Source organism: Canis aureus, chromosome 23 (assembly GCF_053574225.1).
Source record: "Canis aureus isolate CA01 chromosome 23, VMU_Caureus_v.1.0, whole genome shotgun sequence".
Classification (NCBI taxonomy): domain Eukaryota; kingdom Metazoa; phylum Chordata; class Mammalia; order Carnivora; family Canidae; genus Canis; species Canis aureus.
The window spans coordinates 39,059,102-39,075,180 of record NC_135633.1 but is presented as its reverse complement, the minus strand read 5'-3'; the positions used below and the strand labels follow the sequence as shown (position 1 = coordinate 39,075,180).

Genomic DNA, 16,079 nt, shown 5'->3' with positions numbered 1-16,079 from the left:
TATATATATTTGCAGAAGTTATTATTAAGTAAAATGTCATTCTCTTTTAAGAGTAAAAGCAATTGGTAACCAAATATTAAAAGATTTAGCACTTTGCTTTCAACTCAAAATCTGGTTCCAGTATGACTAAACTAAAATAGATTTGTAGGTCAGATTCACTCAATATTACATACATCATGTATTTCTCAATTTGTAGTATACAGTATCACAGAATTCACCATGTTTATGTTTTAAAAACTGGATACTATGAAATAAAATAATATTTATGTTAAAATTCTCATCTTACTTCTCCATTTCTTAATGTTGTGATGGTTCCTCTTGCTACTCCCATTCTAAACAGTGTCTCTGTAGCCTGTGAATTAAAAAAAGCAAAAAATATCATTTATAATCTGTACTCAACTGTATATCCCACATCCAAACTGTAAAAAACATTCATTACTATTACATTTCCAGCAACTTCTAGAGAAGCATCAATAAAGCACAATAAGAGCTAAATGATCTACATTATACTTCAGAAATATCCTTTCAGAACCTTTTAATGCTATCAAGAGCTTAAACAGAATTGTTTCAAAGCTTATTTTGATCTGCTGGCAATCATCCAGGTTTATAGAATTTCAAATTAGTACACTTAGATAAGTTTAAACCTTAGTTTGATTAACAAAGATTAAGTGAAAAGCTCGTACTTGGATTCAATTCAGAAATTATCATTCATTCTGATTTTTAGTTTCCATTTAAGTTCAATCCAAATTCACTTGGCTGCTACTGAAATACTGACAGAAGATGAAGTAATTCAATGATTCCATATGTAAAACACCCCAAAAGAGTTAAGTGCTATACACTATACACTATACACTATACAATGAACTATACACTAACAATGAACAGTTCTAAAAGGAAATTAACAATTGCAAATAAGCTTAACCAAAGAAACAAAAGACTTATTCACTGAAAACTGCACACACAGCTAAAAGAGACTGAAGAACATAAATAAATGGGAAAACATCCTGTGTTTATGACTGGAAGACAACTGTTAAGAAGTCAATACCACCAAAAACTACCCATGGGGTCAATGTGAATCCTACCAGAATCCCAATGACTTTTTTACATAAATACAAAAATTCATCCTAAAATTCATACAGAACCCAAAAGACTACATATAGCCAAAACAATCTTGAAAAAGAGGAAATTAGTTAGAAAACTCACAATTCCTGATTCCAAAACTTATTTCAAAGCTATGATAATCAGTGTAGTAGTGTCACAGACAAACATATAGGTCAATGAAATAGAAAGCCCCAAAATAAATCTTTGCATACATGGCATAATGATCTTCAATAAGGGTACCAAAACCATCCAATGGGGGAAACAACAATCTTTGAAAGAAAATGTCCACATGCAAAAGAATAAAGTTGGACCCTTACCTTTTACCACATACAAAAATTAACTCAAAAGACATCAAAGGCCTAAATATAAGAGCTAAAACTATAAAACTCTTAGAAGAGAAAAAAAAGCTAAAAGCTTGATAACTCAATGCCTGCTGAGGACCTGCTTCCTAGTTCCTAGTTCCTGGATGGCTGGGAGCAAAAAGAAGCAAGCTCTTTCCCTATCCCCAGTCTCAGTAATGGCACTAATCCCACTGGTGAAGGTAAAGGCTCCTCATCTAATCTGAATTACCCAAAAGCCCCATCTCCTGACATCATCACCCTGAGGCATAGAGTTCTGACATGAATTTGCAGATGACAAAAGCATTCAGTCCACGAGAAGGTATTCCAGTCAGAAGGGAATAGAAACACAAAGGCCAATAGGAAAGATCATACTTGGTATGGACAAAGACAAGCAAGATAGCCAGTGAGGCCAAAAGAAAAAAGGTTTCAGGAGAGTACAGCTGGGAAAAGAGAGGATGCAAGTTCATCTGTTTGATATGTGCTTCTCATTTTTAACCTGGCACAAGAGGGACAAATTTCCAACCCTCACTAATAGAAACTAGAATTCAATGGATACTCTACAAAATATAAATGTTAAGAATGAGTAACTCCCAAAAAAGAACAACCAAAAAAGACGATTCTAGATGTAAAAACTGAATGCACATCTAAAGAAATCCAAATGGGGGAAGGGATGGAAACCTGGAGGAGACTGAAATAAAACGGATGTCCATGTATGAACTTAGTGTGATCGGTGTGATATAAACAGCAGTGTAAATGTGTTAATTTAGATACGTGGGAGTAAATGACAGAAGAAATACATAAAAGGTTGCAAGCTGTTGCCTCTGGGTTGTGGCAATTAGGCATCAGAAGAGAAGAGCACTACTCTTCATCCATCAGCTTCGCAGCACACTATTTAAATGTTTACACCACATATAAATCCTTCATCAAAACTTTGTTTTAGGGATCCCTGGGTGGCGCAGCGGTTTGGCGCCTGCCTTTGGCCCAGGGCGCGATCCTGGAGACCCGGGATCGAATCCCACATCAGGCTCCCGGTGCATGGAGCCTGCTTCTCCCTCTGCCTGTGTCTCTGCCTCTCTCTCTCTGTGACTATCATAAATAAATAAAAATTAAAAAAAAAAAAAAAAAAAAAAAAAAAAAAAAAAAACTTTGTTTTAGAGGCACCTGGGTGGCAGAGTAGTTGAGTGTCTGCCTTTAGCTCAGGGCATGATCCCAGAGTCCTGGGATCGAGTCCTGTATCGTGCTCCCAGTAGGGAGCCTGCTTCTCCCTCTCACTTTGTTTCTACCTCTCTCACTGTATCTCTCGTGAATAAAAAAAATAAAATCTTTAAAACTTTAACTTGTAAAAGTTGACTTAAAGTAAAGCAAGTGTCCACTTTTGCAAAGAGGTCAAATACTTTACAATGTCAGTAGAGTGGTGCTTTTAAGAATACAGTCAAGGACTGAATAAAAGGATATGAAATTAAACAGTGTAAGCAAACTCATTCAAAAAGTTTGACAATAGGGACGGCTGAGTTGCTCAGCGGTTAAGCGTCTGCCTTTGGCTCAGGGCTTGATCCTGGAGTCCTAGGATCGAGTCCCACATCGGGCTCCCTGCATGGAGCCTGCTTCTCCCTCTGCCTGTGTCTCTGCCTCTGTGTGTGTGTGTGTGTGTCTCTCAGGAATAAATAAATAAAATCTTAAAAAAAAAAAAGTTTGACAATAAATGTAAGAAACGAGAACGAGTTGTTGGTAGAGAGAACAGAGCTGAGAAAATGGAAGACAGTACACTTTTAGGATGAAAGAAACTTGAACAAGTATCTAGTGGCTAAGTAGTAGTCAGTCAGGTGGAAGAAGTTCAGACATGGGGAAGAAAATGGATCCTGTGGAAGACAGGATCAAGAGCACACAGCAATCTGTCAGCTGTGCTAAAAGGGAGAAGGCACAAACACAAGGAAATGCTTTCCCTCTCCATTCTCTGCTCTTCACCCTCCCACTACCCCTCTCTGTCTCTAAACTACAGGAAGGGCCCAAAGAAAGACAAAGATACTGACTTGTAACAATGATGGGGGTGAGAGTATATATTGTAAAAGCAAAACAGGAGGGAATGGCTGCTAAAGCTGAAAATCACAAATCACTGTTATTACAAATCTACACAGTTACAGAATTAGAAAGCTAAGAAGATGACAGTTTAGAAATTATCAAATAAAAGTGAACAACCCTAGACAGGATATGAATTAAAAAATAAAAACTTTCGGGCCGCCCCGGTGGCGCAGAAGTTTAGCGCTGCGGCTGCAGCCCAGGGTGTGATCCTGGAGACCCTGGATGAGTCCCGTGTCAGGCTCTCTGGGTGGAGCCTGCTTGTGTCTCGGCCTCTCATTCTCTCTGTGTGTCTCTATGAGTAAATAAATAAAATCTTAAAAAAAAAAAAAAACACTTTTAATTCAACCTTACTGGTAAAATATAGCATGTAATTTATACACAAAAGCAAAATTTTTCTAACATTTTCTAAATGAGGAAACCAATCTATGGAACACCCCTACACACACACACACCAGAAAAAGGGGGTGCTATCTACATGCTAAGTTAGAAAATAAAAAATCTTTTTAGAGTAAATGCTGCTAAATTTTGTGACTGCAGCATGATATGAATATAATTCCAATACATAATTCACTGAGAAAGTTAAACTCAGCCATTGATGGAAAAGGAAAGGGGTTATTCACATACGTACACACACACACACAAAAAAAAAACATTATAAATGAATGACTTTGCTATGACAAATGATTTTACTAAAGCATATAAAACTAGATGTTGAAAGATCTATTTACAGAAACTTGTTGAAGGAAAAAATTTCTCACCAATGATGTACTTGTATTTTTTCTATTCTTAGTGATATATACATTAAATTACATCTCCTCATTTAATCTATGTGATTAACAGTACTCATGTAGGTCAGGCTAGTTACTATATATATATATATATATATATGAGGAGCAAAAGGTGACAGGCAGAGGCAGCTTGGGATAAAGTGTACAACAACTTCTCTAAAACAAGATCAAACTATTTGTTTTTTTGTGCCTCAAAAACCCAAAGTAGTCTGAAGATCTAATTCTTTATCCTGCACTTTCTCCAGTAGAATAAAAATACCAAATTCAATCTTTTGTTTCCAACTAAATTGATTTACTTCATCAGCTCTTCCTACCAACATTTTCAAGGATGTCTCATTCTCACTGCACTCTGTCAATTCAGCTCAGCTTCTTTTGATTCTATAGGGAAGCACTGAAGTGTAGAACATTCTTTTGACCTCTACTAAAGAGATTTCTTTTAATTTACTTGTACTCAAACAATGTCTAACAAGTGCCAAAAACCAATGAGACACAGGGCTAACTCTTAGCATGTATAATTTGACCACCAGCAAATTCTTCATTGAAATTTCCCTCTCCTTGAGTTTTGATAATGACTAAAATGACTACTACAAAAATATTCATTAAACATTTTCTGTCAGTGGCAGGGTAAAAATCATCTATAGGTCCTTTTTAAAAATAGGTCACCAAGGAAACCTATTTTAAAAGAGTGTTAGATAAAAAACACTTAGGAGACATGAAATCTAGATGCAGTAAATGCAAAGTTCTGGGTTGAGTCCTTGTGTTTGTCTGAATATGTGTAGAAATCAAAAAAGTTCCAGGATTTATAATGAGTTGGTAACAGCAGTAGTCTCTGGCTTTTTTTCCTTTTTCCTTACTTTTTAACATTCTATTATCTCTGCATCTTTATTTTGTATATGTATATATACACACATACTGTTTGATAATAATAGAAAGGAAAAGAAAAAAGTAACAATTTTTGTTATACTAAAAAATAAAACAGATTTTAAACAAAATTTTGGAACAATGTAAAATGCTATAACACAAGCAGTACTATACTGAGTAGCACCTAAAGTGAAGATAACCAAAATTCAATAGAGACTGAGGCTCTTACGGTCTAATAATTTTTCATTCAATAAACCAATACAAATGAAGTAAAATTAAGAAGAAATATACACTTAATACACTTGAAAAGCAGTATAATAACTTTAAAGCATCATACTATAGTAAGACTTCAGTGCATCGATTTATTAAGAATTGAAAGACCAAATATGAATGAGTCTTAATCACAGCTGTGAATCTAAAGAACAAAAATCTATGTCAAAGAGTCGCGGCACTTATTATTCTATGAATGTCTCTCTGTTGTGCTGGTTCACCAACTAAACGGAGAGGGCCTGGAGGGCATGAATTCAATCTTTTATTTATTTATTCCCAGGTTGTTGAATGTATAACAATAAGCATAAAGATTAAGAAAAGCAGGCTTTAGAAAAAGATTGTTGAGTTCAAATTCTAGCTTTGCCATTTGTAAGACCTGTGGTCTTGGACAAGCACAACTTCACTTCTTTGAGCTCAACTTCATCATTAGCAAAATAAGGATAACAATGGTACATAACTGAAGGAAAACTTTTATGTGCTCAATAAATGATCATTTTGTTATTAATATCTCAAAGGAAATCCAGAATTCCAATTCTACCTTAAAAATCAGTCATCAATTGCAATTTAAAACACAATTAAAAACCATATCAGATGGGGAATCCCTGGGTGGCTCAGTGGTTTAGCGCCTGCCTTTGGCCCAGGGCGCGATACTGGAGTCCCAGGATCGAGTTCCGCGTCAGGCTCCTGGCATGGAGCCTGCTTCTCCCTCCTCCTGTGTCTCTGCCTCTCTCTCTCTCTCTCTCTCTCTGTCTATCATACATAATAAATAAATGAATATTTTTTAAAAAACCATATCAGAGGGCAATTAAAAATGTGCTATATAAAACAGTCAACCACAATTAGCACATTACCCCAGATGGTCATTTATTTATGCTAAAATTCTTGACAGGATAACCAGAAAACAGAAAACTTATATTATTTCAAGATTAATTTAGCAAAAGCCTTCAGAAATCATACACAAAATTTATTCCCCAGATGTGTATCCTAGCCATAGCAGAAAAAAGATTTAAACACTGAGGTTTACAAGCACCAGGTGTTTTCCTTCTTATGATAAAAATATAAAACAAAAAATAGGAAAACTGAGCATTAGCTATCTTGCTTCTCACAAAAAAAGCAATGCATGATACAACCTTAATGTCTTCAAAATACGCAAACTATTATATTAGCATAGCAATCAAGATCTTTGTGATGTCCCCAAACCATTCTCACTCCTTCCCGCCTACAGCCTAAGCCTTTCCCAGCTCACTGATCACAGTTCCTAACTCCAGGGCCTCTGCACTGCTCCACGTACTGCACAGGCACCAAAACCTCTGTGAGAAAACATACTATCTTTTCCCAGAAAATGGGGAAAAGGGGACCCAAGTGAGCCACTGAATGTATAGGGAATTAATCCCTGGCTGTTTGGGGGGGGGGGGGGGGGTGTTGTCTTTGTTTTCTCTTGACTCTGGCCCCAAAACAAGCCACCAGTTATAAAATGAAGCAGCAGGAGTACAGGTAGTTAACACTGGAAAAGAAATTCGGTTTTTCTAGCCAAAGGCATATGGAAAGGGGTCTTCTCCTCCTATAGTGTCAAGAAGAAAGGAAAAATATCCATTATATTTTTCACTCTCTCCTCTAGCCACTTTGTCCCAAAAGCAGGCCCTATTGGGTGTGTGCAGCTGCGACAGTGGTGTAAGCAGCTATAACTCTTGAGAAAAACCCTGTCCTTCTGGACGTAAGACCAGGAAAAGGCCCAGTGAGAACAGAGTAATCCCAGAAAGGAAGAGTTAGAAAAGGAAGATCCGGGCAGCCCGGGTGGCTCAGTGGTTTAGCACCTGCCTTCAGCCCAGGGCGTGATCCTAGAGTCCCGGGATCAAGTCCCATATCGGGCTCCCTGCATGGAGCCTGCTTCTCCCACTGCCTATGTCTCTGCCTCTCTCTGCGTGTTTCTCATGAATAAATAAATAAAATCTTAAAAAAAAAATAGAAAAGGAAGATCCTCTAACTAAATCCATGTTTGAGTTGATACAAGTCCGAGCTCACCCCAAATCAGCAGAAATCCTGAACAGACTCAAGCAGCAAAACAAAGGCTTCATGAGCAGAACTACAGTTAAAATAACACACAGGTGCTAGCATGCCCCATGAGCAGCACACAGGACGGACCCAAAGCATCACAGGAAAGATACTGAATACATAACTACTTAGAACTACTGCCCATGGAGCAGTGGACATTAGACCTTTTGTCCACTGAAGAGGAGACAGAATTTGTAGCATGAACCTGACAAGTTGACTGCTTACTCCTAACAACAACGACAGCAACAACAACAAATCAATATTCTCCAGAAGATTTTAATAGGACCCACAGTTTTACAACATGATATTCAAAACAGCCGGAATCAATCCAAAATTACTCGACCTGCAAAGAACAAAAAAATCATGACCACCTCTCAAAGGAAAGACAGAGGTTGAAATTACAAGACAAAGCCTAGAAAGCACCTACTACGTTTCATGAGATAAATGGAAAGAAGTTCTCAGCATAAAAGTAGAAACTATTTTTAAAATGGAAAGTTTGAAACTTAAAAATATGATTCATAAAATTAAAAATTCAGTGAATGAAGGCTCTCCAACAGGGTGGAGATAAGAAAGAAAAGGTAAACTTAAGGATGAATTTATAAAACTTATCCATTCTACATAACAGAAAGAAAAAAAGATAGGAAAAGAAAAATTAACAGAGTCCCAGACATTTGTGGGAGAATAGCAAAAGATACTGTACTTGTTCTTCCAGAGATCCAGAAAGAGGACAGATTAATATTGAGAAAATATTTGAAGACATAATGTCTGTAAACTTCCCAAATTTGGTAAAAGGTGTACATTTACAGATTCAAGAAAGTCAACGATCCCCAAGTAAGATAAATTCAAATAAAATCCTATCTAGACACATCATAAACAAAATACTGAGATCTACATATTGTTTTTTAAATCATGAAAATAGCTCCCCAGAAAAGTATCCATACTTATTACACATAGTAGAACAACTATTAGAATGGTAATGAGTTTGCCATCAGAAACCATAAAAATGAGAAAGAGAACATCTTTAAAGTTTTGGAACAAAAAAGAAACCCCTATCAACCCAGAATTCTATATCCAGCAAAAACATCCTTCAGGAATGAAAGCAAAATACAGTCTCATATTAAAGACACATAGAGAATCTGTTGCCAACAGAAGTGTTCTAAAGGAAATGCTAAAGACATTTCTGTAGGTTGAAGAGAAATAATCGTACAGAGAAACATTAAACTGTATGAATGAAGAGAAGCAACAGAAATGGTTAAGACCTGAGCAAATGTAAAAGCTTATATTTCACATGAGTAAATGTAAAAACTTCTATTTCTTCTTTTAAGATCTTTAAAATATGTAAGACTTGTAAAAATTATGTCTGATGGAGTTTCCAATATATGTAGATGTAATAGATATGAGCACTATCACACAAGAAGGGGAGATTAAGGGCAGCCCGGGTGGCTCAGCGGTTTAGCACCACCTTCAGTCCAGGACCTGATCCTGGAGACCTGGGATGGAGTCCCATGTCCAGCTCCCTGCATGGAGCCTGATTCTCCCTCTGCCTGTATCTCTGTCTGTCTCTCTCTCTCTGTGTGTGTCTCTCATAAATAAATAAAATCTTAAAAAAAAAAAAAAAGAAGAAGAAGAAGAAGAAGAAGAAGAAGGGGAGATTAAAGAGTTGAAACCTTCTTCATTTTACCAGAAATGGTAAAACACCAATCTAAGTAGATGGTGAGAAATTAAGCATGTACATTATAATCACTAACGGAACTACTAAAAACTAATGCATAGAGATATGGCCAAAAAGCCAATATACAAATTTAAATGGAACAGTAAAAAATATAATCCAAGGTATCCAAGAAAAGAAGAAAAAGAAGAAAAAAGGTGGCAAACAAAAAACAAGACCAGAGGAGAAAGTAGTCTTTTCAACCAATGGAGATAGAACAATTGACTTTCCAAACAGAAATAGATGAGCCTTGACCCAAACCACACTCCATACACAAAAACTAATTCAGAATGGAACACAGACTTAAATGTTGGTGCTTAAACCATAAAAGTTCTAAAAGAAAACACCAAAAATCAATTGAAAACACTTGATTTAAGCAAAAGTAAGTTGCATAAGGAGAAAAATAATAAAACATTAAAGAAAAAACTCATTATGGCAGATTGGACTGTCCAAAGATAGCCACACCAATATATATCCTACACATCCTTTAAGAAGGGGACAGGCTTCTTAAAATGTGACATCCATTCTCCTACATATTTCATTTGTTCCCTCCCCTGGGACCTGGGACCTTTGAAAATAAATACCTTTGTAACTAAAACTTAATGAGGTAGAAGTGATGCTGATTTTCAGGCTAAATCATAAAAGGCAAAACGGCTCTGGGATAATGTTCTCACTTTGTATATGTGCCTTTGGAACTCTGAGCCAGTGTAGAAGAAGTCCTGGGTCCAGGGATCAAGCCCCATATCAGGCTCCTGTGAGGAGTCGGCTTCTCCCTCTGCCTATGTCTCTGCACACCCCCTCCCCATGATAAATAAAATCTTTAAAAAAAAAAAGTCCAAATACCTTGAAGCTATGATACTAGAAAAACTATATAGAAATAGAGCTGTCCTAGCTACTTTGACATATAGCTCTTCAAGTACTCCAAGCCCAGATGTCATTCGTGTGTCAATCTTTAGATGACTCCAGCCCTTAGCTTTTAAGTTGCACCAGCCACGTCCAGTAGAGCAGAAATTATTCTATTCTGGGTGAGCCCTTTCCAAACTGCAGATTCATGAAAAATAAATACCACTATCATTTTTAGCCACTAAATTTTAAGTGGTTTGTTAATCAGCATCAGATAATGATACACTGATAAATCATGCTTCATCAAAATTAAAAGCCTTTTGCTCTTTGAAAACTGGACTGAGAAAATGAAAAAGTGGGACACCTGGGTGGCTCAGTGGTTGAGCGTCTGCCTTCAACTCAGGGCATGATCCCAGGGTTGCTTCTCCCTCTGCCTATGTCTCTGCCTCTCTGTTTCTTTCACAAATAAGTAAATAAAATCTTTAAAAAGAAAATGAAAAAGCAAACCACAGAATCACATAAAATATCTGCATATATATATTTAATAAAGCAAAGCACTTCATTCAGAATATATAACTTACAACTCAGAAACAAGACACAACCAAAAAATGTTAAATGATCAAAAGATTATCATCAAAAAAGAAAAAAAGATATACACACATATACATAATACATGCACACACAGACATATATATATGTGAATGGGCAAAAAGCCAATAAAAAAAATGTTCAACATCATAATCCTTAGGGAAATGCAAACTAAAACTACAATGAGGTATCACAGCATATGCACCAGATGACTAAAAGTAAAAAGAATGACAATACCAAGTTACAGTGGGAATACGGAGCTACTGGAACTCTCACATTACTGGTAGAAATACAAATGGTATCATCACTTTAAAAAACGGCTGGGCAGTTTCCTATAAAGTTAAACACACATTTACCATAAGACCCAGCAATTCTATCCCTCCGTATCTACCCAAGAGAAATGAAAACATGTGTCCATTTAGATGAATTGTAGAAAAGCCAAAATTATAGTGACAAAGAGCAGATTAGTGATTGCTTGGGGCCTGGGACCTGGGGAGGAGGTAACTCACTGCAAAGGAAGTTTTTAGGGAAGAGAGAACCATTCTATATCTTAATCATGGTTGTAGTCACATGACTATAAACATCTATCAAAACTCATCAAACCTTGTACTTAAAACAGGTGAAGTTCATTAAATAAAAAGCTGTTTTTAAAAAAGAAGGCACACCTGCTTCCCTCCCCAAAGCTGTTCTCAACTAATTGGTAATTTAATTCTGATCAATCATTAGGAAAAACCTGGATACTACCTTGATGGAAATTATTTTTTGATAGTGCATTTATATGCTTTAGATACAGATTTCATCTTAAATATATACAAACTGAGGGCAGAGGTAAAGGGTGACCAAAGCAGAAGAAAACTGATGATAACACTATTGCCAAAGTAAACTCAAGACATGAATAATCTAGGGCAAATAAGACTAAGAGTCTGCATGTCACATTCATAGGAAGGCTGAGGGAACCAATAGTAAATTTTTACGAAAATTCTGCATTCCGTGCAAAATTCTACACATACCACCAATAATGGTGTACCTAACTAAGTACATATAAAAACTGAGCAATCAACAAATGAACATCACCAATCTCATCTTCACTTGCAGGTGAGTGTTCATGTACCTGTGTTTCCACCCACCATTTGCTAGTCAGAAACTTGAGTAACCTCTGATTTTTTTCTGTTCTTTCAACAATGTATAATACTTAACATAAATAATAGTTATTTTAGTATTATACTTAAAATAATTGTTATTGTATACTTCTTATAGGAATTACCTATTCATCTAAAATTCTCACTAGTCTGTAGGTTTTATTTCATTCATCACTAAACCTCTAGCACTAAGTACTTGAGAAACAATAAATGTTCAATAAATGCAAGAATAAACAGCTAATGAGTAAGAGCTTATTTACTGATAGTTTGGGGGGGATATATGATTTATCAAAGTGTGAACAAATATGTCCTAAACTGTATTATAATAATTTTAAATGCTGAAAGTATAACTCATTAGCCTTTCATGTTAGTGAAATCAACTTGATCTTTTTAGACATCATACATGTCATAATCTGTTTCCATTCAGTACACAGGAAATATGCATTACATATGGAGACAATGGACCTTCGCAATGGTTCTAAGGTTATGAAGAATGTTACTTCTGTTTATAGATGTGGGTTGGTAAGTTATCCAGGAATTTAAACAATAAGCAGATGGTTTGTTTCCAAATCGATAGCAGTCATCTGGCTCTAAAAAAGAGTGTATTTTTGTAAATATATGTTCTGTCATGTTCTATCCAATATGACATGATGAAATAACGTAATACATTATGTTCTGCTTTTTCTCTTTGAACATAATAAAACTTATGTAAAGCATGGGTTTTTCCCACCACAATGTTATCTTCTTAGAATCAAAACAAAGGATAATAAACAAACAAATAAAAACCCAAATACTGAAGTTTAGAGTTGGACTTCTATTCTGTTTCAAAACAATAGAGTTGGGCAGCCCAAGCGGCTCAGTGGTTTAGCGCCGCCTTCAGCCCAAGGTGTGATCCTGGAGACCTGGGATGGAGTCCCATGTCAGGCTCCCTGCATGGAGCCTGCTTCTCCCTCTGCCTGTGTCTCTGCTTCTCTCTCTCTCTCTCTCTCTCATGAATAAGTAAATAAAATCTTAAAAAAAAAAAAAAACAGAGTTGAGCCAGTCTTTAGTGTTCTTAACCACAAAATGGGTGATAATAGCAAATATTATAATAACTGAGAGTCTATTTCACTTCAAATTACATCTAAATTTCGCCTTTCATTTAATTAGCATATAAAATAGATTTAAGTAGGCAAGTTTAGTATATGTAATAAATAATTATTAGACAACTATACAACATCCCTCTCCTTTTATTTGCTTCTTTCCTCTGTTCTAACAAATGCTGAATTTTTTTTTTTTTTTTTTTTTTTTTTTTAGATGGGGGAAAGAGAGAGAGAGAGATAACCTGCATAAGGGCGAAGGGGACAGAATCTTAAACAGGCTCCAGGCCCAGTGTAAAGCTTAATGCAGGGGAGGTGGGTAGGGGGATGGGGAACTGGGGGATGGGCAGTGAGGTGGGCACTTGATCGGATGAGCACTGGGTGTTATATGTTGACAAATTGAATTTAAATTTTAAAAAATGAAAAAAAATAAATTTTAAAAAATGTAAAAAAAAAAAAAAAAGCTCAATGCAGACCCCCCTACACACACAGGGCCCCACAGGGAGCCAGAAGCAGAGCTGGAAGTGGAGCCTGAGTGAAGCCTGAGTGGAGCCTGGTGCCAGGCTTGATCTCATGACCCTGAGATCAAGACCTGAGCTAAAATCCAGAGTTAGAACCTTAATCAACTAAGCCACACAGGCACCCCTTTTTTCTTTTAAGTAAGCTCCATGCCCAGCCTGGAGCCCAGAGTAAAGCTTGAACTCATGACCCTGAGATCAAGACTCGAGCTGAGATCAAGAGTCAGACACTCAACCAAATGCCCCAAATGCTGATTTTCTTTAGGTTTACACTTTTTTTTTTTTTTTTAATAAAACTCTGGCTTAACTAAATCAACAATGTTAATCCCATTCCTCTTTGCCAGTGATTTTTTTTTTTAGAAATAGGCATACAACACCAGAGATAAAGTCATTTCCTAATAATAAAAAATCCTATTAATCAAGAAGAAGTAACAAACTTACATGTTTATGAATCTAAAAAGAGAGATTCAAAATACACAAGTCAAAAATATAGATAACTACATGGGCAGATAAGACAAATCCACAACTACAGTCAGAAATACAATCCCCTTCAATAACTGATGGAGAAGTAGAGAGAAAATCAATAAAGATATGACCCTGGAAGAATACTGTCAATTAACTGATTTTTATAGAGCTCTACACTAAAAAAAAGCAGAACAAGCATTCTCTTCAGACCCATACAAAACATTTCCCAACACAGACTATAATTTGGAGGGAAAAAAAAAGAGAGAGAGAGAGAGAGAGCACAAATTACCATTATCAAGACTAAAGTCATATTATAACTTTCTCAGAAGTTAAAAGGATAATAAGGGAATATATAAACAATTTTATACCAATTAATTTAACAACATAAATGAAATGGACAAACTGTTTGGAAGACACAACTACCAAAGCTCACACAGAAAGAAATACAGCCTAAGTAGCCCAATGTTTATACAAGAAATTGAAAAAGTAGTTATGTATTTTCCCACAAAGGAAATTCCTGGTCCAGATGGCTTCATTGGTAAATTTATACCAACATTTAAGAAGAAACTAATTCAAATTCTATACATACCTTTCCAGAAATTTGAAAAGGGAGGAATGCAATGCTTCTTAACTCAAAAAAGGGCAGTGTTACCCTAACAGCAAAACTAAACAAAGGTATTACAAGGAAACTGTAGACCAAATATGCCCCATAAACATAAATATAAATATGCTTAACAAAATTTGAATAGATTGAATCCAACAATCTACAAAAGGAATAACACATCAAGTGGAGCTTATTCCAGGATGCAAGGTTTATTTAACACTCAAACACCAAGCAGTGTAATTCACCATACTAAACTGAAAAAGACAATCACTGATCATCTCTATAGATATGGGAAAGACATCTGACATAATCAAACATTCATTCCTGATAAAAAACTTGCTTAAAAACTAGAAAGAAAAGGGAATTTCCTCAAATGGAAAAAGGGCATCTAAAATAGCTATAGCTAACATATTTAAAGGTGAAAAAACTGAATATATTTCTCCTAAATCAGGAATAAGGCAGACATCAGCTCAATTGCCATTCAGTATTGTAGTGCAAATCCGAGCCAGTGCAATAATGCAAGGAAAGGAAATAAAAGGCATCCACATTAGAAAGGAAGAGGTAAGTTTTCTTTTTTTTTTTCAGATGACATTCTAATAGTGGCTAAAATCACTGAACAACAACTGTTCCATTCTAGAAATGGCAAAACTGTAAGGACAGTGAAAAGATCAGTGGTTGCCAAGGATTGAAGAACACGTAGAACACGGGACTTTTAAGACAGTGAAACTATCCTCTGTGATATTGTAATGGTGGATACATCATACGATGCATTCAACAAAATCCATGGAACTGTAAAATACAAAGTGTATACCCTACTGTAAGCCATAGGTTTTACTGTTTTAGTTAATAGTAATTTATCATTAGAGGTTCATCAGTTGTAACAATTGTGCCACACTTACCCAAAATGTTAATAGGAAAAAGGAAAGGGGAGATTATGGCAACTATCCGTACTTCCTGTTCACTTTTCCTATAAATCTAAAAATACTCTGAAAATTAAGTCTACTTTTAAAAAGTATATATGTACAACCTAAAAAGACAGAAGAAAATGGAAGGTCATATATCAAAGCTAAAAAATAAAATAAAAACTCTAACAAAACACAAAGATTAGAAATAGCACCCTTTATACAACCAAATTAATTTAACAAATACCAAAAAAAAAAAAAAAATGGGTTAAGTTAGAAGACAATCTGAATGTAACTCATTAAAAACATCTAACAGCTATTCATTCCATATTAGAATACCCAGAGTCATTAACAATGATCGTAATACCCAGATGCACAGTCTAATTCTACAGGCCATGAAAAGAACTATAAGGAAAGAAGGAGCAAAAAGAGAAAAAGTAAATGTGTGAATATGGAAGGCCTTCCTTTTCCATGATGTCAGGACTTCAGTCAGACAATTTGCAAAATATCAACAGAACATTACTTCCAAGGAGTTGTGTCCCAATTTCCAACCCGTTTACCCAAGTCCTCCCCCCAAAAATAGGAATAATAATTGTATGTCCTTCACCACCATGACTATCATCATCATCATGGACTTTACTGCACAAAAGTACAAAAGCAAAAAGCCAATGAACCAAAGATAGCAAAACAGAAAGATCTAAATAGCCTGAGTTCTTGATGACATCACAGAATCCTGGAACT

The 16,079-nt window shown here is 35.8% G+C and overlaps 1 protein-coding gene across 5 annotated transcripts in view; it reads right to left on the bottom strand.

Moving 5' to 3' along the window:
- The window catches only part of TMEM135 (transmembrane protein 135), a 292,950-nt gene that overhangs the window by 153,821 nt on the left and 123,050 nt on the right, over window positions 1–16,079 (bottom strand). For all 5 annotated transcript variants that reach the window (XM_077867364.1, XM_077867365.1, XM_077867366.1 and 2 more), the window contains one exon: window positions 287–352. In XM_077867364.1, the coding sequence (XP_077723490.1) occupies window positions 287–352 (66 nt within the window). The remainder of the gene's footprint in view (window positions 1–286; window positions 353–16,079) is intronic.